This window comes from Heterodontus francisci, chromosome 11 (assembly GCF_036365525.1).
Source record: "Heterodontus francisci isolate sHetFra1 chromosome 11, sHetFra1.hap1, whole genome shotgun sequence".
NCBI classification, from domain to species: Eukaryota; Metazoa; Chordata; class Chondrichthyes; order Heterodontiformes; family Heterodontidae; genus Heterodontus; species Heterodontus francisci.
In genome coordinates this window covers 86,353,414-86,379,275 of record NC_090381.1, presented here as the reverse complement: position 1 = coordinate 86,379,275, position 25,862 = coordinate 86,353,414, and the positions used below count along the sequence as shown (strand labels likewise).

General features: G+C 41.8%; 1 protein-coding gene across 1 annotated transcript in view; it reads right to left on the bottom strand.

Annotated features, from left to right (window-relative positions):
• Positions 1–2,777: 2,777 nt before the first annotated feature.
• LOC137375052 (mucin-like protein) overlaps positions 2,778–25,862 on the bottom strand; it is a 43,804-nt gene continuing 20,719 nt past the window's right edge. Inside the window, exons 11-17 of the mRNA XM_068041678.1 lie at positions 19,248–19,363; positions 17,013–17,071; positions 15,447–15,652; positions 10,536–10,704; positions 6,900–7,079; positions 5,153–5,208; positions 2,778–2,989 (exon numbers count right to left, since the gene is read on the bottom strand). Of these exons, the coding sequence (XP_067897779.1) occupies positions 5,154–5,208; positions 6,900–7,079; positions 10,536–10,704; positions 15,447–15,652; positions 17,013–17,071; positions 19,248–19,363 (785 nt within the window). The 3' untranslated portion in view covers positions 2,778–2,989; position 5,153. The remainder of the gene's footprint in view (positions 2,990–5,152; positions 5,209–6,899; positions 7,080–10,535; positions 10,705–15,446; positions 15,653–17,012; positions 17,072–19,247; positions 19,364–25,862) is intronic.

Below are 25,862 nucleotides of genomic sequence, written 5' to 3'. Positions count from 1 at the left end.
TCATTTAAAACCTCACCTACATCCACTGGCTCCACACACAGATTGCCACTTTGGTCCCTAATAGGCCCTTCTCTTTCCCTGGTTATCCTCTTGTCCTTAATATACTTATAAAACGCCTTGGGATTTTCCTTTATCTCGCCTGCCAGTGTTTTTTCATGCCCCCTCTTCGCTCTCCTAATTATTTTTTTAAGTACCCCCCCCCCCCCCCCCCCACACACACTTTCTATACTCTTCTTGTGCCTCTGCTGTTTTCAGCGCTCTGAATCTGCCATAAGCCTCCTTTTTTTTCCTTATCCAACCCTCTATATCCCTTGACATTCTGGGTTCCCTGGACTTGTTGGTCCTATTCTTCACCTTTACGGGAACATGGTGGCCCTGAATTCTCACTATTTCCTTTTTGAATGACTCCCACTGGTCTGATGTAGACTTTCCTACAAGTATCTGCTCCCAATCCACTTTGGCCAGATCCTGTTTTATCATATTGAAATCGACCTTCCCCCAATTCAGTACCTTTATTTCCGGTCCATCTTTGTCCTTTTCCATAACTACCTTAAATCTTATAGTTATGGTCACTATCCCCGAAATGCTCCCTCACTGATGCTTCTACCACTTGTCCAGCTTCATTCCCTAGGATTAGGTCCAGTACTGCCCCTTCTCTTGTAGGACTTTCTACGTGCTGGCTCAAAAAGCTCTCCTGTATGCATTTTAAGAATTCTGCCCCCTTTAAGCTTTTTGCACTGACTATCCCAGTTGATATTGGGGAAGTTGAAATCCCCTACTATTATTACCCTATTATTTTTAAACCTCTCTGAGATTTGCCAATATATCTGCTCCTCTATCGCTCCCTGACTATTTGGACTACACAGGTAGATAAGGTGGTTAGGAAGGCATATGGGATACTTGCCTTTATTAGCCGAGGCATAGAATATAAGAGCAGGGAGGTTATGATGGAGCTGTATAAAATGCGAGTTCGGCCACAGCTGGAGTACTGTGTACAGTTCTGGTTGCCACACTATAGGAAGGAAATGATTGGCCCCTTTTTGTTTTTAAGTTCTACCCATAAGGCCTCATTTGAGGAACCCTCTAAGATATCATCCCTCCTTAATGCGGTAATTGACTCCTTGATCAATAGTGCAATGCCACCTCCTCTTTTACACGCGCCCCCGGTCACACCTGAAGATTCTACACCCTGGAATATTGAGCTGCCAGTCCTGCCCCTCCCTCAACCATGTCTCTGTGATAGCAATAATATCGTATTCCCATGTGTTAATCAATGCCCTCAATTCATCTGCCTTACTTGTAAGACTCCTTGCATTAAAATAGATGCAATCCAGTCTTGCATTATTTGCTTGTGCCTTAACAATTCTATATTGGCTCTGCCTTCTAGACTGACTTAACTTCTGTTCTATATTTGGCTGTGCAGACCAAGCTTTATATGGGTTTTGGTCAGCACCAGCCTGGCAGTAAACTGCCTGAGTCTTACCTTTGTCTCAGCAGACTTTTGCACCTTTTGTTCTTTTTTTTGCCCTGTATCACAGAGAGTGGAGAAGCGGCAATTCCTCTTACTTTTCACCTAGCAAGTGGTTAGGCAGCAGGTTTGTCAATTAAACCAGTTTTCACCTCATCTGATGTTTCAGCCGAATGCTCTGATCTCTGTTGACTTGAATGGGGTCGTCCCAACAATATGAGGATCAAAATTGTGTATTTAAAAACTAATTGCTGGTGAACCAACCTCCGTGCCATGTGATACCACTTTGTAGCACTTGTATTAGCACTTTGGAAGCGCCATAACTGGGGAGATATATCATTCTTTACTCTTGAAAGGAACAATCAATACACACTTATCGATTCATAATTCTGATGAAGGTGGAGTATCCAATGGTCTTGATCTTCTTGTATAAATTTTTGACATGTTTAAGAAAGAAATACCCTTTTAAATTTCCTGTACATTACAAGGTGGTCTTTTCTCCAACACCAGTTAAAATTTCAGTATGCTGAAGGAAAATATGCTGAACAGTAGTTAAATAGGATGCAGTAAATACAAGCTGCACCCACTGAAAACACCCCAACCTTGGATGGGAAATCCACCAAGTAACAAAGGAGGATAACTGAACCAAAGGGAGGTATGCTAGTCAGCTTGTACAATTTTATGCTAACTGCTGTGAATACATTATCATTCTTTCATCATGTCACTCTGATTTGTATTTTGTATGAATCTAGATTTTTAAGTTCCAGTTTTAACAAGGAGGAGTGTTTTGGTGGAAGTTATTAACTGCACCATCCTGAATTTGAGTACAACCACTGGTGAGTTCATCAATTCATTTATATCAGTCAGTAGTGTTGGGTATATAAGGTATGACATTAGTGCTGTAAAACACCATATAACTTAGATTCCATCCAAGGGATCAAGAGATGTAAGCTATACGTTACTACGCATGGATTTTGTAATGCAAAAATGTAATATACTATATGTAATCCGTTCACTAGCTTTTGATTAGACTTAATTATTTTATTTAGAAGTTTGACAGGTTCAATTTTGGTACAGAAATCATTATGTAAAAACATATATAACTTTTAAATGATTTGAGTTCAAATATATTAAATGAACAACTCCTCCAGTCGCCTTCATAAAAAGTTCAATTTTTGCTTTGTTAAATAAAATCTTTTCGTGCATTAAAATTCTTATTTTTCACAAAAATTAAAGTGCTAATATGTATTTACATGATTTGATTAGATGTTCATTTGGGAAATAGCAATTTTATGTACACATTGTCACATATAATATATTGTTGATTTAGAAACTAAATAACTGAAAATTAATATAGGCATAAATATTGATCCTTTAAATGAGTAAATTTGTGCAGTATTTCCTTTGTACAAGTGTGTCATTTTTAGCAAAATACTGACGGACACTTGATCGATTGAATTCCAGAGTGCTTTGTTGACGGATTAATAGTATCCGTTTTCGGTGACCTTTTTAATAATTTTTCTGAAAAAAAATGGTTTAAGTATAATCGATACAATACTTGCAGTTTCATTGTATCATAAGAGGACATCCTATACTCCTAAGAAGTATGGTCAGAAAAGTAGGGTACGTTGTTGCAGCCCTACCTCCCAACTGTGCTTCTTTTGAGTGTGGCATCAGGGAATTACCCAGTACAATAATGAGTCTAGAGTTTTCTGTGGTTTTGTTATAAAAATAAGTTAACAATACTTTGGGTTAAATTAATCAAATATTCAATAGCTAAGTTAATGCATACAACCAAGACTAGCTATTACATTTTACCTGGTTTGCACATGTAGGCTGGAATTTTACTTGACGGTGGAGGCTCCGCTCAACAGTTGAAAAATCGGGGGTGTGCCCACCTCCACTGGATCTGGAAGCCACACTCCTGGATTGCATGGCTCAGGCCCTTAATTGGCCCTGGGCGGGACTACGCTCCTCTGAGGCAGGAAGTCCTGCATCCAGGAGCTGCCAGCCAATCAGAGAGCTGGCAGCTCCTCAGTCCCAGCAGTGCTAATGGGAGTGGTGGCTGCTGTTGGGTCTGCACCCAGCCAGAAGAGGACCATGGATGCTGGCATTGAAAGGTGAGTGAGGTTTCGGGTCTCACCAGGGAAAATTAGCTGGACCCTGGCAAGGGAGGTGGAAGTTGATCAGAAGGGCAGGGGTGGCTTGTGACGCGGGGGGGCCCTCAGTGGGGCACAGGGAGATCAGGAGGGCCCCCAGCCCCACGGAGGCCGCCATATCGGGCAGCCTCCCCAGGTAGCCAAGTGCCTGGCCGCTGCTGGTAAGATACCAACTAATTGGCCACTTAAGGGCCTCAATTGGTCTGGGGCGGATGGCCCATTTTCAACTTACCCCGCTGTTCATAAAATGGCAACGGGGGCAAGTAGGCATCAGGAATGGCACCCCCCACCTCCCACTCAATTTTATGTCCCTCCCACCCCCTGCCACCTCCAGTCCGCTCCCAGGTTATGTGGGGGGGGGTGGGGCATAAAATTCCAGCTGTAGAGCCTCGACTATTTTTTTTTAAATGGTGAACAAAATAGGGGGTCCAATAGAGAGCATTCATTGATGGGGTGCAAAAATTGTAAAAAATTCTGAGGCAACTTAATACTGTAATGGTCATCTTGGAAACACTGAACATTCTGAACTATTTTTTATTTCTTCTTGGGGTCGGGATGATGCGCTCCTCTGGTCACTGCAGTTCCCATTTGCCCACAGCTTTATGATGATGAAGAAGGAAGCTGTCCCTGCCAAGACTGTATCTAAATTAAAGACTAAGAATGCTGTCTTGAAGGGCGTTTGTAGTCAACACAAAGATCTCAGTGGCTCAAGGAGAACATCCATCACCACTTTCTTAAGGCAACTAGGGATAGACAATAAACGAGGCCTTGCCAGCAGTTGGGCCAGAGTTATCAAGGCAAAATGGGAAGACAGAATTATCGAGGATGAACGTCCAAGCTCGCTTTTAAACAAAATGACGCAGTCAGCATGAAGCGACTAATGCAGAAAGCTGAGTATGGAGTTCCAGTGACGGGTGAAAAATATTGCAAGAAATAAACTAAAAGAAATAATAGGCGATATACATTTAGCAGTTCATCTTAAATAGAAACTGAGAAAAACAGAAAACATGGGAGCAAGTGTGAGATGAAAGGTAAGAATGCAGCAATACATGGTGACCAGAGCTGGGAACCATCACTAGATATGGTAACTAGTGGATCAATTTAAGATGGTTGGGCAGTGTAAGAATAGGGTTAAAAGCTGATATTGGGTATGAGAAAAAGTGGTCACAGAGCAATCATGAATTTTTAAATATGGAGGGAGGGATACTAGCAGCGTAGAACGATTTTACATTGAGAGAAATGTTTTAAAGACACAGAGATCATTAAGCTATGAATGGATATTTTGGAGATGTGAAGATGTGGATGAATGCCAGTAGCAAAGAAGGGGCAAAGGGAATCTCTAAAACTGAAAAAGAATAGGCTATCTCAAAACCACAGAGGATGTTAGGCTCCATTTAAGCTACAACTACAGTGTAAATGCAGCCTGATTCTGAGGTCGGGGTCTGACCCTGGCACTAGAGTGAAGTCAACTCACACCTGGGCCTTAGATAAGTCATAGTTGTAAGGCTGTGACTATAATACTTACATTACCATACATTCTGTTGTGAATAGTGTTTTCCATTATTTTCCTCACTTCCAGCGCTGTAAGAAAATTTAATTTAATCAGCAAGTATCCTTGAATGTTGTGATGTCCTTCATACCACGTTTATTCACAGTAGTATATTTCTCCCAAGAGCCACAAATTGGAATTGCAACTCATTCCATCACAGAGTTGGCTGAGCAAATTGTATACAGAACTTACTGAGAAGCAGTGCCTCATGATACTGGAACTGTATAACTAATTACTCTTCAAGATAATTAGTATGCAGTTTGAGGATGCAATTTTGGAAATAATATTCTGTTTCATGCAATGCTTACAGCCATCTTAATTTCCTAACGGGTTAATAAGAGCATAAGAAATAGGAGCAGGAGTAGGCCATTCAGTAAAATCTTCTACTTTGACTCCATCTTCCTTTACTATTCCATTGTCCCTTGATTCCTTGAGTATCCAAAATTCTATCAACGTGTCTGCTGAATATACTCAATGACTGAGCATCCACAGCCCTCTGGGGTAGAAAATTCCAAAGATTCACAATCCTTTGAGTTAAGAACTTTCTCATTTCAGTCCTAAATGGCCAACCCCTTATTTTGAGACTGTGAGCTTGTGTTCTAGATTCCCTGGCCAGGGGAACCTCTCAGTGTCTACCCTGTGAAGCCCCTTCAGAATTTTATGTTTCAATACGATCACTTCTCATTCTTCTAAACTCTGGGGAATATAGGCCTAGTCTACTCAATCTCTCCCCATAGGGCCATCCCCTCATCCCAGGAACCAATCTAGTGAACCTTTGTTGCACTCCCTCAAAGGTAATTATATATTTCCTTAGGTAAGGAGACCAAAACTGTATACAGTGTTTGAGCTGTGGTCTCACCAAGGCCCTATATAATTGCAGTAAGACTTCTTTACTCTTCCACTCCAACCCTTTTGTAATAAAGGCTAACACACTATTTGTTTTCCTAATTGCTTGCTGCACCCGCAATTCATGAACACAGACACTTAGGCCCCTCTGAATACCAACATTTTCCGGTCACTTGTGATTTAACATATATTCTGCTTTTCTATTTTTCCTACCAAAATAGATAACTTCACATTTCTCCATAATCTATTCCATCTCCGTTCTTGCCCACTCACTTAACGTGTTTACATTTCTTTGCAATCTCTTTGCATCCTCCTCACAGCTTACTTTCCCACCTGTATCATCAGCAAACCTGAATACATTCCATTTAGTCCCCTCATCTAAGTCATTATAAATTGTAAATAGCTGAGGTCCCTGCATTGATCCTTGTGGTGCCCCACTAGGTACAGTCTGCCAACTTGAAAATGAACCATTTATTCCTTCTCTCTGTTTTTGTCTCTATTAACCAATCCTCAATCTATGTAAATATATTAGCCCAATCCCAAGAGCCCTCCTATTATGTAATAACATTTTGTGTGGCACTTTTTCAAAATCTAAATATACTGCATCCACTGGTTTCCCCCTTATCTATCCTTTTAGGTACAACCTCAAAAACTCAGATTTGTCAAACACCATCTCCACCCCCCCCCCCCCCCCCCCACCCCACCAATGAATCCTTATTGACTTTGTCCAATCATATTATGATTTTCTAAAAGCCCTAATAATAGATTCTAGTATTTTTCCTTCTACTAATGTCAGTCTACCTGGCCTTGTAGTGCTCTGTTTTCATTCTCCCTCCTTTCTTGAATACGTTTAGAAATATTAATCAATATTACTTACCTGCTGCTGTCATTTATGAGTCTTTCCCTTTTAGGTGGCTTGCATTTCCATATAACAAAAGAAAATACAATCAGCAAGAACCCCAATGCTCCAAATAGAATGCCAAAAAATGGCCCAAGCTTCATAGATAGATGTTCACAGCGATCACCATAACTGGAATATATTGTCCGTGGGATGCATCTGGAAATAAACACAAACAGCAATAGGAACTGAAGTTACCTGGTACAATATCTCCATAAGGCCTAATTAACCTAAAAACTTTTAATGTCAAGCAAGGGCTGATAAGTAGCCACAAAATCTTTGCACAGCCCACTTAAGAAGCTTAAATAACTTAAGTGAGGCCTCATCTTTATTTTTTCCAATTTGTAATTCTTATATTTTCATTTTTTTCCTTACAGTCACTGCACCATGCTCTATCCCATCTTTTTTTTTTAAAGTAGGGTAACTTCTTTCAGGCCTGTGCCAATGTCACTCTCTGTTCGACTGACCTGTGGTGCTGTCTAATGATGTTTCATCCCTTTCTATGGGCAAATGCCTGATCACACTGTGACATCACTGATGGTACAGTCAAAGCTGGCAACTCACTGTTTTCAGAATCACAGACATGGATTTCAATTCAACACCATAGTGCTCCATGTCTTAGTAACTCTTCCTAACCTGTTTGTTGCTTCCTTTCAACTTTTTTCTACCTCTGACTCAACATCTCAACTATATCCCTGGCAAATTTTCTCCCCAGTTCTGTCTTTCTGAAGATGTTGACGTTTGCTGGGAGATATTGACACTTGCTGGGATACCGTTTCCACAGGTCTCATCCTCTGTGAGCAACCTCTGTGTGAGTATTGGCAGGTTATTTGACTGAGCCTGGCCCATTTCTCACTTCGCTTCAACAGGATCAATGATTGCAAACAAAGTTCAGCTGCTTGGAATTTTTTTTTGTCTCTCCTACCACCTTTACCTAGCCCAGGGGTATTGAGGCCAATTGTGGTGCTCCAGCAGTTGTCTCGGCTGAGATAAGCCATCTTGGTAATAAACTAGGAACAGAACCTGAGACTTCCCAGTCTATATGGCTCACTGCCATACCCAGCCAGTGCCTTTACCCACAAGTCCATCAGTGAGACATTCCAGATGTTCTGTTGCACTAAAAAGACAATAAAGCAGTTCAAGACATGTTATGTGAAATGAAAAAGTTGATGGAGGAAATGAATGAATGAAGGAAGAAAAAGCTAAATGAATTACTGAAACAGAAAAAAATTCAGGAAAAGGAAAAGGGAGGGTGGAAATCATGAGCAAAGGAGGAAAATGTAAAGAGAACAGACAAGGCCGGCATGGATTCAGTGGACCCAATGGCTTCCTCCTGTGCAGTTATGAATCTCTGACAATGCATAAAAAAAGAGCAAAGAAAGTACATGATATTGTGGTTGCTATGTCAATTGTTCTCTGGCTCATATGTCAGTTACTGACATCATTTCTTTTCCAAGAACATTCAAGCAAAGCTGCATTAGAGACATACTGATCTAGGAAACAATCTCAGATGCATTCTGAAAAGCATTCCACACTTTATCTCTGGATAATGCTATTTTTATTTTGGTATAATGTCTGTTGTATAGCACACTGTTTCAAGAAATAGGTTAGTACAGGCTGCTTCATCATCTCTCAAAGACTTGAGAGGATCTGCTCAACAAAGTGGTTTTTTTTCCTTCAAGCACTTATTTAGAATAAACTTTGAACATAGCTGCCAACACTAGGCCAGACTAACCTTATTGAAATAGAAATGATACAATTTCAGGCATTGCCCATTAATAGGACTATTAGGTGAGTAAAGTTTGAGAGACCCCCCCTTCTCTGGGTTTACTGCTGGCTGGTCTTAAAAGAATTCTGTGGAGGTAGGAGATTACTCAGAAATAGTAAAGCAATGTCTGGCATTCTTTCTGAGATAACGTTAAGATATCGTAAAGTAAGATGTTGCTTATGAGAACTCTGACTCATCAATGTGAGGGTGTGGATTCAGTGGAAAATATTCACTCAAATTTAGAGTCATTGAGTCATAGAGCACAGAAACAGGCCCTTCGGCCTATCGTGTCTGTGCTGGCCATCAAGCACCTAACTGTTCTAATCTCATTTTCCAGCACTTGGCCCTTAGCCTTGTATACTATGGCATTTCGAGTGCTCATCTAAATACTTCTTAAATGCTGTAAGGGTTCCTGCCTTTACCACCTCTTCAGGCAGTGCGTTCCAGATTCCAACCACCCTCTAAGTGAAATTTTTTTTCCTCAAATCCCCTCTAAACCTCCTGCCCCTTACCTTAAATCTATGCCCTCTGGTTATTGACCCCTCCGCTAAGGGAGAAAGTTTATTCCTATCGAACCTATCTATGTCCATCATAATTTTGTATACCTCAATCATGTCGCCCCTCAGCCTTCTCTGCTCTAAGGAAAACAATCCTAGCCTATTCAGTCTCTCTTCATAGCTGAAATGCTCCAGCCCAGGCAACATCCTGGTGAATCTCCTCTGCACCCTCTCCAGTGCAATCACATCCTTCCTATAGTGTGGTGCCCAGAACTGTACACAGTACTCCAGCTGTGGCCTAACTAGCGTTTTATACAGCTCCATCATAACCTCCCTGCTCTTATATTCTATGCCTCGGCTAACAAAGACAAGTATCCCATATGCCTTCCTAACCACCTTATCTACCTGTGCTGCTGCCTTCAGTGGACAAGTACACCAAGGTCCCTCTGACCCTCTGTACTTCCTAGAGTCCTACCATCCATTGTATATTCCCTTGTCTTTAGTCCTCCCAAAATGCATCACCTCACACTTCTCAGAATTAAATTCCATTTGCCACTACTCTGCCCATATTACCAGCCCATCTATATCATCCTGTAATCTAAGGCTTTCCTGGTCACTATTTACGACATCACCAATTTTCGTGTCATCTGCGAACTTACTGATCATACCTCCTATATTCACATCTTAATCATTAATGTACACTACAAACAGCAAGGGTTCCAGCACCGATCCCTGTGGTACACCACAGGTCACAGGCTTCCACTCGCAAAAACAACCCTTGACCATCACCCTCTGCCTCCTGCCACTAAGCCAATTTTGGATCCAGTTTGCCAAATTGCTCTGGATCCCTTGAGCTCTTACCTTCTTAACCAGTCTCCCGTGCGGGACCTTATCAAAAGGCTTACTGAAGTCCATGTAGACTACATCAACTGCTTTACACTCATCTACACATCTAGTCACCACCTCGAAAAATTCAATCAAGTTAGACACCATCTTCCCCTTGACAAAGCCATGCTGACTATCCCTGATTCATCCCTGCCTCTCCAAGTGTAGATTAATCCTGTCCCTCAGAATTTTTTCCAATAGTTTCCCAACCACTGATGTTAGACTCACCGGCCTGTAATTACCTGGTTTTTCCCTGCTACCCTTCTTGAATAAAGGTATCACATTCGCTGTCCTCCAATCCTCTGGTACCTTTCCTGTGGCCAGAGGGGATTTGAAAGTTTGTGTCAGAGCCCCTGCTATCTCCTCCCTTGCCTCACATAACAGCCTGGGATACATCTCATCTGGGCCTGGGGATTTATTGACTTTTAAGCCCACTAAAACAGCTAAATCAAATGTATTTCATACTTGCAAATAGGTCCAGCTGTCAGATGCTGGCACTGTGCCTCATTCAGACAATGACCCAAATCACAGGGGGATTGGCAAATCACTCCACTCTCATCATCCCATTGAAGCACGTATCCAACAAATGTAGTGTTATTGCAGCTTAATTGATTCAGCAAATCATCATACGATACTGTAAAAAGAAAATGGAGTATTTATGCCATGTTTTCCTTCACTAATTTAAACAAAAAAGTTAAATGTGAGTATAAGGTGGTGCAATGTTATCTGAGGATTCATAACTTGCAAAACCAAGTTACCCATAACAAGTTTCAGAGAAAAGTTCAAATTTGCTTATTCAAGCCTTGTTAAACATCATTAATGAGTAACTAGTGTTGGGTTCTGCAACTGCTCACTCAAAATAAATGGTAAGTATTTTAGAGCCAATTTTAACCTTCTCTGGCTGGTAAAATGGGCAGTAATCAAAGATTGGCAGGAAAACCTGTAATGGAACCGTGGGCTGCCTTTAAAGAGGAAATAGGTCAAATACAGTCAAGGTACATTCCAAAAGGAAGAACATACAAAGCCAGAGATCCCTGGATAACAAGAGATCAAAAGTAAGATGAAGCAGAAAAAGGGGCATACAACAGATGTCAGGTTGTAATACAAGTGAGAACCGGACTGAATAAAGAAAGTTTAGCAAGGAAGTAAAATAAGAAATAATAGCAACAAAGAGAGAGTATGGGAAGAAACTGGCAACTAACATAAAAGGGAATCCAAAAGTTTTCTATAGGCATATAAATAGTAAACAGGTGATAAAAGGAGGAGTGAGGCTGATCAGGGACAAAACAGGAGATTTATGCATGGAGGCAGAGGGCATGGCTAAATTACTAAATAAGTACTTTGCATTTATCTTTACCAAGGAAGATGCTGCTGCCAAAGACATAGTTGAAGAGGAGGTAGTTGAGACTCTAGATGAGCTAAAAATTGACAAAGAGGTATTAAAAAGACTGGCTATACTTAAAGTTGATGTCACCAGGACTAGATCAAATGCATTTCAGGATACTGAGGGAAGTAAGGGTGGAAATTTCAGAGGGACTGGCCATAAGCTTCCAATCTTCCTTAGAAGGTAGTGCCAGAGGACTGAAGAATTGCAAATGTTACATCCTTGTTCAAAAAAAGGTGTAAGGATACAGGCCAGTTTGTTCAACCTTGGTGGTGGGAAGGCTTTTACAAACAATAATCTGGGACATCATCAACAGTCAGTTGGACAAATGTGGATTAATTAAGGAAAGTCAGCACAGATCTGGTAGGGAAAATCGTGTTTAACTTGATTGAGTTTTTTGATGAAGTAATTGAGAAAGTTGATCAAGGTAATGCGGTTCATGTGGTGTATCTGGACTTAAAGTGTCACATAATAGGCTTGTCAGCAAAGTTAAAGCCCATGGAATATAAGGGACAATGCTTCTTCTTCTTAGGCAGTCCCTCGGGAACAAGGATGACTTCCACTCCAGGGTTGTGGGTCCTTAGGTGACTGAATAGTCCAATTCTGGATCTGCACACTCTGCTACAGGTGGGGCAGGTGGTGTTTGGTGAGGTGAGTAAATGGGCTGCAGGGAAATGGGACTAGCTGAGTTGCTCTTACAGAGAACAGGCACAGACAGGTTGGGCCAAATGGCCTCCTTCTGTGCTGTAACTATTCTATGATTCTACGAGTAGCATAGAAAGCTCCGTGATATTTTTGTAAAGGCCCACACTGGAAATTTTTTATTTATTATTGCATTCTTTGCTTTGCACCTGAATCAGTTGGGAGATCATGTTAATATGCAAATCAGGGCCCTCCAACGGAATGTAAGTCAGGCCTGGGCCTCAATATGGTTCAACAAAAACAGGCTGGTGGTAGGCAGCCAACTCTCACCACCCCCCATACTCTGCCTGCAGTTAAAATCAGCCCTTTTATTTCTAGTCTAATCTGCCTTGAGTGAACCACCTCCAGCATGATGCCACCATCAAACCAATCTTCCCCTCCCCTTTCAGCATTCCGAAGGGACCATTCCCTCCGCGACGCACTGGTCCACTCCTCAGTCATCCCAATACCACCCCCTTTCCTACCGTACTTTTTCATGCAAGCGCAGGAAATGCAATACCTGCCTTTTACCTCCTCCCTTCTCACGATCCAAGGCCCTAAACATTCCTTCCAAGTGAAATAGCAATTTTCTTATACTTCAACCACATTAGTATACTGTATTCGCTGCTCATGATGTGGTCTCTCTGTTGGGGAGACCAAACCCAGACTGAGTGACCCTTTTGAGGAACACCTCCATTCAGTCTGCAAGCGTGACCCTTGTCATTTTAATTCTCTATCTTGCTCCCATTCTGAACTATCTGTCCTTGGCCTGCTGCGGTTCCAATGAAGCTCAACGCAAGCTTGAGGAACAGCACCTCATCTTTCGACTGGGCACTTTACAGCCTTCCAGACTCAACATTGAGTTCAAAAATTTTAGATCATAACCTCAGCCCCTATTTTTTCCTTTTTTCATTTTTTGTTTTGTTGGTTCGTTTTCTCCCCCCTTTGTTTCTTTATCCCTTTACTTTGTGTTTGGACAATTGCTATCCTGCCATTCACACCTCATCCAGATACATGTTTTGTTTCTTTACTTGTCCCATTAATATTCTCTTTAGTTTGTACCATGAAACCTTTTGTCATTTAATCTCTCCAGCCCTCGACCCAATTACAGACCTTCCCTTTTGTTCTTTTCCCCATCCCTTTTGAGTTGCTCAAAACCAATTACATTTCTAACTTTTGACAGTTTTGATGAAAATTCATAGATCAGAAACGCTGGGCTGTATTTTACATCGGGGCAGACGGGAGCCAGCCACTGACGTAAAAGTCGGTGGCGAACCTGCTTCCGCCTCGCCTGGGGATCCGTCCCACATTTTACTGGTCCCCAGGCTTTAATTGTTCTGAGCCGGGACTGCCACCTGCCTGTGGGAGAAAGTCCCACCTCTTTGAGCTGCCAGCCAATCATTGGGCCATCAGGAGCGGTGGCCACTGCTGGGATTGCAGCCCAGCCGAGGATGTCGAGACAGGAATGCAGGTAAGTTTGGTTTCCCTCGCTGGGGTAATCAATCGGGCCCCGGCGAGGCAAGGGTGGTCATTTGGGGGGAAGGGGGCGTCTTGGGACCTAGGGATAGTTGGGGAAGCGGGGGCGGCCCTCAATCGGGCACCCTGTGCCTGTTTGTCAGGGCCCACCCACGGGGCACTGAGAGGCTGCCAGCTTTCACAGGGTGGCCTTTCCCGGCTCTAGGACGTCCGCTTGCCACAGGTAAACTCCCTGTGGAGGCAGGCGAAGGCCCTTAAGTGGTCATTAATTGGCAACTTAAGGGCCTTGATTGGCCTGGGGCGGTTCGGCCCATTTTTTGCGCCTCCCCGCCCTACGTAAAGTGGGGCAGAGGCAGGAGCGGGTTGGGAAGGCCTCCCGGAGCCGTCTGCTGCATTTTAAGCCACCCCCACCATCACCATCCGGCTCGCTGGTGTAAACTTCCGGCCGTTAACTCTATTTCTCTCTCCTCAGATGCTGTCTAACCTGAGTATTTCCAGAATTTTCTGTTTTTATTTGATTTCCAACATCTGCAGTATTTTACTTTTATAAGTTTCACTTGAATTGCCTTTAAGGAAAAGGTGTTCTTTTTGTGAAATTCATGGAAAATATTTTCCAATTGGAACAATCCTCAATGGTGCTAAACATGGATGAATAGTAGGTTATCTCTTTTTGTTTGTATTGTGTCATAGTTAATTCTGGCATACTTTTTCAGTAAAATTAGTGGCAAAAGGAGACATATCTCCCTATGTCTTTTGGGCAATCTATTTCAACACCATGATATATTTGATCACTGTCCTTTTTCTTGTCAATTTGGATCCTATTCCACCCCTCCAATAATTGTCAAATATACTTTAATGTAACATTATATTTATAACAGTTTGTTCCAATGTTTACAGTTCCCTCTAAGTGGAGAATATATTCAAAAGCTCCATGATACTTTTGTGGAGGTCCACATTAGAAATTTTTTATTTATTCTTGTATATAGATTAAGAATATGATAAAGGAGACATCCACTTGCTTTCTCCTAATACTTTTAAATTGCTACAGTTAACATAATATATTTAGGAGAATATAGTTATCAATTAAATTATTTCGATTTGCCTATTCGACGGGTTCTCTTCTGCAACTTGAGCTGTTGCAGAGTATTTTCAAGAATATGGCCTTATTGGACTATACATGTGCTTTATGTTTCTGGGGTTAATTACACTAGTATTTTATTCGTTCTTGGGATGTGAGCATCACTGGCAAGGCCAGCATTTGTTGCCCATTCCTAATTGCCCTTGAGAGGGCGCTTTTCTGTAGTAGTTTGATGCAACTGAGTGACTTGCTACGCCCTTTCAAAGGGCAGTTAAAAGTCAACCACATTGTTGTGGGTCTGGAGTCACGTGTAGGCTAGACCGTGTAAGGATGGCAGATTTCCTTCCCTGAGGGACATTTGTGAGCCGGATGGGTTTTCTCACAACAATCTGGCAGTTTCATGATCATTATTAATGAGACTAGCATTTTTTCCAGATTTATTAATTAATTGAATTTAAATTTCCCCAGCTGCCATGGTGGGATTTGAACTCATCTCTCCGGAGCATTAGTCCAGGCCTCTGGATTACTATTCCAGTAACATTACCAGTCTGCTTCTGTCCCCCAATTAGTCTTGTGGTTAGATGGATAGCAGAAGATCTATTTTTAATATGTCTGAAATTTTGAAACGCACAAAGTAAATGAAGTATTGTATCACATGGTGTCATCTATCACATGCTCAATACTGCCTAACCATAAGATTAATCATAAGATTAGTTGCGTTTGTTTGTAGAATATTATGTTAAAATCTTACACTTACATTTAGTGATATCTTTAATGTCAGCTCTATTTAAATACTCAAAAGAAATAGCTTTCGGGCTCAGGTCACGACTAAACCGCCGTAAATTGTTAAAGGCATTCAGAATTGCAACATATAATCCATCATTCAGGAAATCAATCATTGTCTTGTTTCCATTGTAATTGAAAAATGACACAACAGCGGCAGTTACTGTTTCTCCCTGTGACCTGTTGGTGGGTAACACACAAAAGAAATTAACAGTGTTTATCTGTAGCTTATTCAGTTTGTTAATTCAGTAGTTGATGTCTTATTTCCATATTATAATAATAACAACAATAAAAGGACATAACTGGAGGCATTGTAAGAAGAACAGATGTCTCACAAACTTGACTGTGGAGATTGCTGGAAGAAACACAGAACTAGCCAGGAGCTATTTCTTTTCCCCAGAGCCATAAGAACCGTATATAAATCAGTAGAAACATTACAGCACATATTTCATTTTTAAAATATTTCCAAATGGGTCTATATAGATCTGTAGAGAATAGTGAAATCCTAAAGAGGCTGAGATGAGAGTGGTAATCACTCCATCATATTATCAGGTTCACAAACTGTGTCACCATCTGCAATTTAGCAGCCCAATGTTTTCCCCTTTGTGCTTGGATAAGATATCTGTTGTTGGACAGGTAGTGCATACTAATAGAATTCGATGTTCTTTCACCGTGTCTTTGAGGGCTTTTAAGTATAGCCTTGCCATGAACTCTATGCCCATTCACTGCCAAGGTCATGGCACATCAACCATGTTTTTCCAAATTTGGAAGAAGCACAAAGCCAGTGAATTTGATTTTACCAAGAATGCTAGAAAGAGAGGTATCTTGTCAAAGTTATTCAGGGAGAAAATAGGATTATGCTAATGCTATTATTGAACACAGATCTCATCCCACAAAAATAGAGTGAGGATATGGGGAACCCAGTCTGCTTTCGTGTTGAAAGATATTTGACATTGTGTAAACCTGCAGTGTACTTTATAGTGAGAAAAACACAGCAAAAAATTCTTCTCACAGTGATTGTTACAGCCTCCGGACTCAATGTTGATTTTAGTAACTTCTGATCATAACCACTTCTCCCATTTTTTTCAGACGTGTGCTGTTGCCATTTACACCTCCTCTAGACCCATCTTTTGTTTCTTTACTTGTCCCATTACCACCCCCTTTTGCCTTGCACCATCAACTCTTTTGTAATTTAATCCTGCCTATTACAAAATTGTGCCTTTGTTCTTTACCTCCCTCCCCCTTTTCCTAGGTTCTGTTTTTGCTTATAAATTATTTAAGTCTTTAACATTTCCCAGTTCTGATGAAAGGTCTTTGACCTTTTTCTCTCTTGATGGATGCTGCCTGAGTTCTAGCATGTTCTGTTTTTATTTCAGATTTCCAGCTTTTGTCTTACTGATTTAATACTTACTTCTCATCTATGGATTGCATTTGAACTGAAATGTAAAATTTACAGATAATTTAAAAGATTTCTGTATTTAATATACTGTGTGGTTTAAAAATAAACAAATCTATTGATCAAAATTTAAAAAATACCAACCAGAAAACAGGCTTCGAATTGTTAGCAAACCTTTGTATTTTGGACATAATTTCAAAGACCTAAGAAATTTAAAAAAACAGATAAATGACTCTTCCATGGTAAACTTTAAAACACTGTGAATTGAAATTATGCTGTGTGATATTAATGCAAACATGTTAATGTGTTCGTAGCGATACATGTATATGAAAGTAAAATGAAAATCTATTTAAAGTAAATACGTTAATCCCTTTACTAAAACAGGAAACAAAGGAATTTCAGACAAATGCAATGTGTTAGTAATTTCAAGTCTAAAAGTTAAAGAAAGACTTGCACTTTTATAGCGCCGTTCATGGCCACTGGATGTCTCAAAGCACTTTACAGCCTATTAAGTTCTTTTTGAAATGTAAGTCACTGTTGTAATGCAGGAAACACGGCAGCCGGTATGCATACACAAAACTCCCACAAACAGCAATGTGACCAGATAACCTGTTTTTGTGATGTTGATTGACGAATGAATATTTTCCACGCTGGGGATAACTCCCTTGCTCTTCTTCAAAATAATGCTACGGATCTTTTACATCCACCCGAGCAAGCAGACGGGGGCTGGAATTTTACCCACCCACACCCTACGCAACGAGCAGGCTGGTGGCAGGGAGGGAGCGTAAAATGAAGTGGGAGACTTGGGGGGCCTTCCCAACCCACTTCCGCCGCCATTTTACATGTGGTGGCAGTGGCGGGAAACGACCCGTCCACCCCAGGCCAATCAAGGCCCTAAGTGGGGGGAGAGGGCCCTTCTGATCAGGCACCAAGTACCTGATGGAGGGCCGCCCCCGATGTCTCAACCACCCCATCACCCAACTTGCCCTCAGTCTCCCCCAATCGACTCCCCTTACATCGCAAGGGCCCAACCGATCAGCCCCGGCCTGGCCCCAAAAACTTACCTCTTTTCCATGCTCTCTGTCACCTTGATCATGAAGCTGGATTGCAATCACAGCAGTGGCCACCGCTCCAAGTGGCGCTGCTGGCCTGCTGATTGGCCGGCAGCTCCATTAAGTGGGACTTCCTGCCTCAATGAGGTGGAAGCCCTGCCTCAGACCAATTAAGGGCCTGGAGACCGACTGTAAAATCCGGTCTGGATCCCCAGGCGGGGCGGAGGCGGTATCACCACTGACTTTTCGGTTGGTGGACGGCTCCCGTCCGACAAGCGAAAAATTCCGGCTAGGGTCTCGCTTTAATGACTCATCTGAAAGACGGCACCTCCAACGGTGCAGCAATCCCTCAGTACTGCACTGGAGTATCAGCCTTGATTTTTGTTCTCAAGCCCTGGAGTAGGACTTGAACCCAGAACCTCATTATTCAGAGGCAAGAGACTACCAACAGAGCCACAGCTGACACATCTAATAACAAACTCTAATAATTACTAAGCATATTATGTTCTCATATGACATGTTTAAGATTTTTCACAAACTGTATGAACAAAATATTCCATGTTCTCAATTTCAGTTGAAAAGCAGGAAATGCTTTAATACTGCAGCTCATTTAAACAAAACATATACAACCTTTAGTTTACATCTTAATTTTACTGCTGATAAATATTGATATGGGTGTGGGGAGTCCTCTCTTTGGGATGTAAATTGTTCCACTTGTCCCTTTGTATCTACCTGTGTTGGGCCTCATTATGTATGCATAGGAAGCTCCCAGCCAGATTGTTGTCATGAAGAGGGAGCCTGCCAGTGCCAGTGAGGAAGCTCCAGTGGTGTTGCACCAGAAGAGATGGCGAGGGACGTTAAAGGGGCAGAAATGCCCCAAAGATTGGAAGGAAGGTTCCCACTAAAGGCTTCAACCTTATCAGTTGGTATCTGGGAACAGCTGGAAGAAGAGGAGACCATTGCAGAGCCTTCTGCCAGCATTGGGAGAAATCTGGGTCTTTGCCACCATTTCCTGTGGCCTACAGCCACTGTCCAAATGGCAGCCGAGGATGGAACAGAGGGAAATCTGCTAGGGACCTGAGGCCTGGATATTTGCATGTTTGCATGTGACATTTGCACTTGTATCATTCATTAGAAAATTGTGCAGTTTTTTTTAACAGATTGACAACATGCTTCACCAGATTACTGAAAATATACTGCCATATTTTTATAATAGCAATGTTGTATATAACTTCTTTTAGAACAACTTACATTTATGCTTTGTGAAACAATAGTATTGAATATCACTAAGCAAGTGTTAATCCACCAATGGCAAATCAGAACATACCTTTACTCTGATGATATTAGTCAGAGAGATGTAATCTGTGCTGCTTCTGTTACTTAGGACAGTCACATTGATGCCTTGCAGCCTCAATGTAATATTGACTGTTCTCTTTGGCATAGCTGAAAGCAAAAACAAAAAAGTATATTTTACCACAATTAGTATTTTCTTTTATCAGGTGTAATTGTTGGTCAAAATATATGATGCCAGTACTAAAATAATGTAAACAAAATGTTTGTGGATATCTAATTTTCTCCTAAATTGCTCTATTTGCGTTATAGTAAAAGAAACATCATCTGACTAGTACTCAGGAATTCCCCAGGACTCAATCGCCTCTATTCTTGTTCACAATAACTTCTTTCAGTCACCAACCACCTACATTTTGATCTTGTCCATACCTTTTGATGGGTCAATGAAAATCATCTTTTCTCCAATTTTTCACTGGCACACGGGGTAGATTTTCAACTTACTGTGCATAGGCCGCCCATTACAGAAACCTCTCATTTTCTTTTTCCATTGATTTCAAAAGAAATGCAATCGTAACGAGAACCAGCCATAAATCCATAACACCAGTCTTATGCTTGGGCAGTAAGTTGAAAATCACCCCAGTTTGTCTGAGCCAATAGCTGCCACTCATCACCTAGCTTGTTTCTCCATTACTTCAGCAGTTCCTAAGTGCTCTTTTCTCTCCCTTATTGACCTGTCTCTCTCATCAAAGAACAAAGAACAGTACAGCACAGGAACAGGCCATTCGGCCCTCCAAGCCTGCGCCGATCTTGATGCCTGCTGAAACTAAAACCTTCTGCACTTCCGGGGTCCGTATCCCTCTATTCCCATCCTATTCATGTATTTGTCAAGATGCCTCTTAAACGTCATTTTAGTACCTGCTTCCACCACCTCCCACGGCAGCAAGTTCCAGGCACTCACCACCCTCTGTGTAAAGAACTTGCCTCGCACATCCCCTCTAAACTTTGCCCCTCGTACCTTAAAGCTATGTCCCCTAGTAACTGACTCTTCCACCCTGGGAAAAAGCTTCTGACTATCCGCTCTGTCCATGCCGCTCATAACTTTGTAAACCTCTATCATGTCACCCCTCCACCTCCGTCGTTCCAGTGAAAACAATCTGAGTTTATCCAACCTCTCATAGCTAATGCCCTGCAGACCAGGCAACATCCTGGTAAACCTCTTCTGTACCCTCTCCAAAGCCTCCACGTCCTTCTGGTAGTGTGGCGACCAGAATTGCATGCAATATTCTAAGTGTGGCCTGACTAAAGTTCTGTACAGCTGCAGCATGACTTGCCAATTTTTATACTCTTTGCCCCAACCGATGAAGGCAAGCATGCCGTATGTCTTCTTGACTACCTTATCCACCTGCGTTGCCACTTTCAGTGACCTGTGGACCTGTACGCCCAGATCTCTCTGCCTGTCAATACTCCTAAGGGTTCTGCCATTTACTGTATACCTCCCACCTGCATTAGACCTTCCAAAATGCATTACCTCACATTTGTCCGGATTAAACTCCATCTGCCATTTCTCCGCCCAAGTCTCCAATCGATCTATATCCTGCTGTATCCTCTGACAATCCTCATCACTATCCGCAACTCCACCAACCTTTGTGTCGTCCGCAAACTTACTAATCAGACCAGCTACATTTTCCTCCAAATCATTTATATATATAGATATCATGGGTTGGTACCTGGGATCTCGATGTTGTGGCCATTTCGGAGACATGGGTGGAGCAGGGGCAGGAATGGATGTTGCAGGTTCCGGGATTTAGATGTTTCAGTAAGAACAGAGAAGATGGTAAAAGAGGGGGGGGGTGTGGCATTGTTAATCAAGGAGAGTATTACAGCGGCAGAAAGGACGTTTGAGGACTCGTCTACTGAGGTAGTATGGGCCGTGGTTAGAAACAGGAGAGGAGAGGTCACCCTGTTGGGAGTCTTCTATAGACCTCCGAATAGTTCCAGAGATGTAGAAGAAAGGATAGCGAAGATGATTCTCGACAGGGGCGAGAGTAACAGGGTAGTTGTTATGGGGGACTTTAACTTTCCAAATATTGACTGGAAATACTATAGTTTGAGTACTTTAGATGGGTCAGTTTTTGTCCAGTGTGTGCAGGAGGGTTTTCTGACGCAGTATGTAGACAGGCCAACCAGGGGCGATGCCTCATTGGATTTGGTACTGGGTAATGAACCCGGCCAGGTGTTAGATTTAGATGTAGGTGAGCACTTTGGTGATAGTGATCACAATTTGGTTAGGTTTACCTTAGCGATGGGCAGGGACAGGTATATACCGCAGGGCAAGAATTATAGCTGGGGGAAAGGAAATTATGATGCGATTAGGCAAGATTTAGGATGCGTAGGATGGGGAAGGAAACTGTAGGGGATGGGCACAATCGAAATGTGGAGCTTATTCAAGGAGCAGCTACTGCGTGTCCTTGATAAGTATGTACCTGTCAGGCAGGGAGGAAGTTGTCGAGCGAGGGAGCCGTGGTTTACTAAAGAAGTTGAAGCACTTGTCAAGAGGAAGAAGAAGGCTTATGTTAGGATGAGACGTGAAGGCTCAGTTAGGGCGCTTGAGAGTTACAAGCTAGCCAGGAAGGATCTAAAGGGAGAGCTAAGAAGAGCAAGGAGAGGAGACGAGAAGTCATTGGCGGATAGGATCAAGGAAAACCGTAAGGCTTTCTATAGGTATATCAGGAATAAAAGAATGACTAGAGTTAGATTAGGGCCAATCAAGGATAGTAGTGGGAAGTTGTGTGTGGAATCAGAGGAGATAGGGGAAGCGTTAAATGAATATTTTTCGTCAGTATTTACAGTAGAGAAAGAAAATGTTGTCGAGGAGAATACTGAGATTCAGACTACTAGGCTAGATGGGATTGAGGTTCACAAGGAGGAGCTGTTAGCAATTTTGGAAAGTGTGAAAATAGATAAGTCCCCTGGGCCAGATGGGATTTATCCTAGGATTCTCTGGGAAGCCAGGGAGGAGATTGCAGAGCCTTTGTCCTTGATCTTTATGTCATCATTGTCGACAGGAATAGTGCCGGAAGACTGGAGGATAGCAAATGTTGTCCCCTTGTTCAAGAAGGGGAGTAGAGACAGCCCTGGTAATTATAGACCTGTGAGCCTTACTTCGGTTGTGGGTAAAATGTTGGAAAAGGTTATAAGAGATAGGATTTATAATCATCTTGAAAAGAATAAGTTCATTAGCGATAGTCAGCACGGCTTTGTGAAGGGTAGGTCGTGCCTCACAAACCTTATTGAGTTTTTCGAGAAGGTGACCAAACAGGTGGATGAGGGTAAAGCAGTGGATGTGGTGTATATGGATTTCAGTAAGGCGTTTGATAAGGTTCCCCACGGTAGGCTATTGCAGAAAATACGGAAGTATGGGGTTGAAGGTGATTTAGAGCTTTGGATCAGAAATTGGCTAGCTGAAAGAAGACAGAGGGTGGTGGTTGATGGCAAATATTCATCCTGGAGTTTAGTTACTAGTGGTGTACCGCAAGGATCTGTTTTGGGGCCACTGCTGTTTGTCATTTTTATAAATGACCTGGAAGAGGGTGTAGAAGGGTGGGTTAGTAAATTTGCGGATGACACGAAGGTCGGTGGAGTTGTGGATAGTGCCGAAGGATGTTGTAGGGTACAGAGGGACATAGATAGGCTGCAGAGCTGGGCTGAGAGATGGCAAATGGAGTTTAATGCGGAAAAGTGTGAGGTGATTCACTTTGGAAGGAGTAACAGGAATGCAGAGTACTGGGCTAATGGGAAGATTCTTGGTAGTGTAGATGAACAGAGAGATCTTGGTGTCCAGGTACATAAATCCCTGAAAGTTGCTACCCAGGTTAATAGGGCTGTTAAGAAGGCATATGGTGTGTTAGCTTTTATTAGTAGGGGGATCGAGTTTCGGAGCCACGAGGTCATGCTGCAGCTGTACAAAACTCTGGTGAGGCCACACCTGGAGTATTGCGTGCAGTTCTGGTCACCGCATTATCGGAAGGATGTGGAAGCTTTGGAAAGGGTGCAGAGGAGATTTACTAGGATGTTGCCTGGTATGGAGGGAAGGTCTTATGAGGAAAGGCTGAGGGACTTGAGGTTGTTTTCGTTGGAGAGAAGGAGGAGGAGAGGTGACTTAATAGAGACATATAAGATAATCAGAGGGTTAGATAGGGTGGATAGTGAGAGTCTTTTTCCTCGGATGGTGATGGCAAACACGAGGGGACATAGCTTTAAGTTGAGGGGTGATAGATATAGGACAGATGTTAGAGGTAGTTTCTTTACTCAGAGAGTAGTAGGGGTGCGGAACGCCCTGCCTGCAACAGTAGTAGACTCGCCAACTTTAAGGGCATTTAAGTGGTCATTGGATAGACATATGGATGAAAATGGAATAGTGTAGGTCAGATGGTTTCACAGGTCGGCGCAACATCGAGGGCCGAAGGTCCTGTACTGCGCTGTAATGTTCTAAAAAAAAAATTTCCCCATCTACTTTTTTTTTGCTGGTGATTCACCAACAGCTGACAGTTATAAGTTAAATAGAAAATAATTTAATTTGTTTAAAAACAAATATAATGTTTGAGCTGATTAACTGGTATTTTGAATGGTTGGAACAATAGATTCAGGTTGAAGGAACTTAGTAAAAACATTTAGATCGTAGCCTTAGTTACACAAGGAAATGGGAGAGTATGTACAGGGTAGTGTTTCATATGCTCTTGGTGATTGTGAAAGTTTCATCAGTGATATGTGACTAGTATGGAACAAAATAGAAGACACTCTTGAGGCTTGAGGTCCAGCTGGAGGAGGGACATAAAAAGCATGTGAGGAAATTGATGGTGGGGAAAAAGAAAATGGCAGAGACTGAGCTTTTGTAAACAATGTTGGTAATGTCAGTTGTGACTCAATTGAGGCACTCTTGCCTCTGAGTCAGAAGGTTCCGAGTTCAAGTCCTACTCCAGGACATGAGCATAAAAATCAAAGCTGATATTCCAGTGTAGTACTGAGGGAGTGCTGCAGGAGGTACTGCCTTTTGGATGAGAGGCCCCATCTGCCCTCTCAGATGGACGTAAAAGATCCCATAGCACTATTTCAAAGAAGAGCAGAGGAGTTATCCTCAGTGTCCTGGACAATATTTATCCCTCAATCAATATCACAAAGAGAGGTTATCTGTTCGTTAATGCGTTGCTGTTTGTGGGAGCTTGCTGTGCGCCAATTGGCTGCTGTTTTTTCTACATTAAAACAGACTACACTTAGAAAGCACTTCATTGGTTCTAAAGCACTTTGAGACATCCGGTAGTCGTGAAAATTGTTATATAAGTGAAAGTCTTTCTTTTTATGAAAGGCTAGAAAATCAATGGAATAATATAAGAAACAGCTTTCAAATATTTAGGAAATGGAAAGAGAAATTGAAGAAAAGTCAGTGCGGTTTGATGGAACAGGGGAAAAAACGTGGTTAGGAAAAGGGGTTACAGCAGTTGGAAATTCAATTGTGTGATCTGTGGCGAGTTATTATTGTAAAGATAAATAGGTCAATCATTTGTTTACTGTGGATTTATATGAATTATATCAGCATGTAGTTGGAGAGAAAGAAAAATATAAAAAAATTAAAATGGAGTTCCCTATGGTATGACTTATGTGGATTTTCAGCAAGTTCTTGATGACGTTCTACATAAAAAATTTCTACTATCTAAAATAAAAGTTACGGGAATCCAAGGTATTGCACAGGAACGGTTAGAATGTTGGTTATAGAGTTAATAAACAGAGAGTATATCAGAGGTGCAGTGTCATGCTAATAATAGCTATTTAATGGAGTCCAGTAGGAGTCAGTTTTTGTGTTCCTAATGTTTTCAATCTGCAGAAATGATCTGGATGTCAAAAATGTTCATCAAATTTGTGGCTGACATTAAAATAAGGAAAGCAGTTGACGTAGAGAAGAGGTCACTGTGCTAAAAAAAATTAAATCAGTTGTGCAATTCCGCAAGCAAAAGTAAAGACTAATAAATAATTTATTGTTCATTGGTTGGAAACATAAAATGAATAGAGTAAAATGAATGGGATTGCACTAGCTGATGGAGACTTCGAAAGCAACTGGGAATTCATTAATTTCAATGCCTAGGTAATAAGGGGAGGCAAAGGAAAATTGAATGCAGGGATACATAGCCAAAATATTAAAGTACTAGGTTAGATTTAAGTCCCATTGATAGTTAATGGTTAGAAAATGTAGCCCTACAAGTCACCAGAGTTATACTGGGGCTATATAACACATTGGTAAGATTGTAGACTATTGTGTTCAATACTTGTAACAACGCAAAAACTACTACAGAAATTGAAGAGGGTACTCAGAGGAATATTCCAGACTGTAGTGGAGTTTCCCATGATCAGGAGAAACTAATATGCCCCTTAGGCTGGTTTGAAGTCACAAACCTGCTAATTCTAGTGAAGCTGCCCTGGGACATCCCCTTATTTGCTATCATAAGAGTGGCCTTGCAGGGAGTGAGACTCTGGCCAAGCATCTCCATGTTGGGTAGAAAATAGATTTCTTGTAAACAAAGTCAGCATTTATGGCCATTTTTATTTTCTTTTGAACAAAAATTACCCCTTATACTTTCTTACCCTTTTATAAAATAATTCA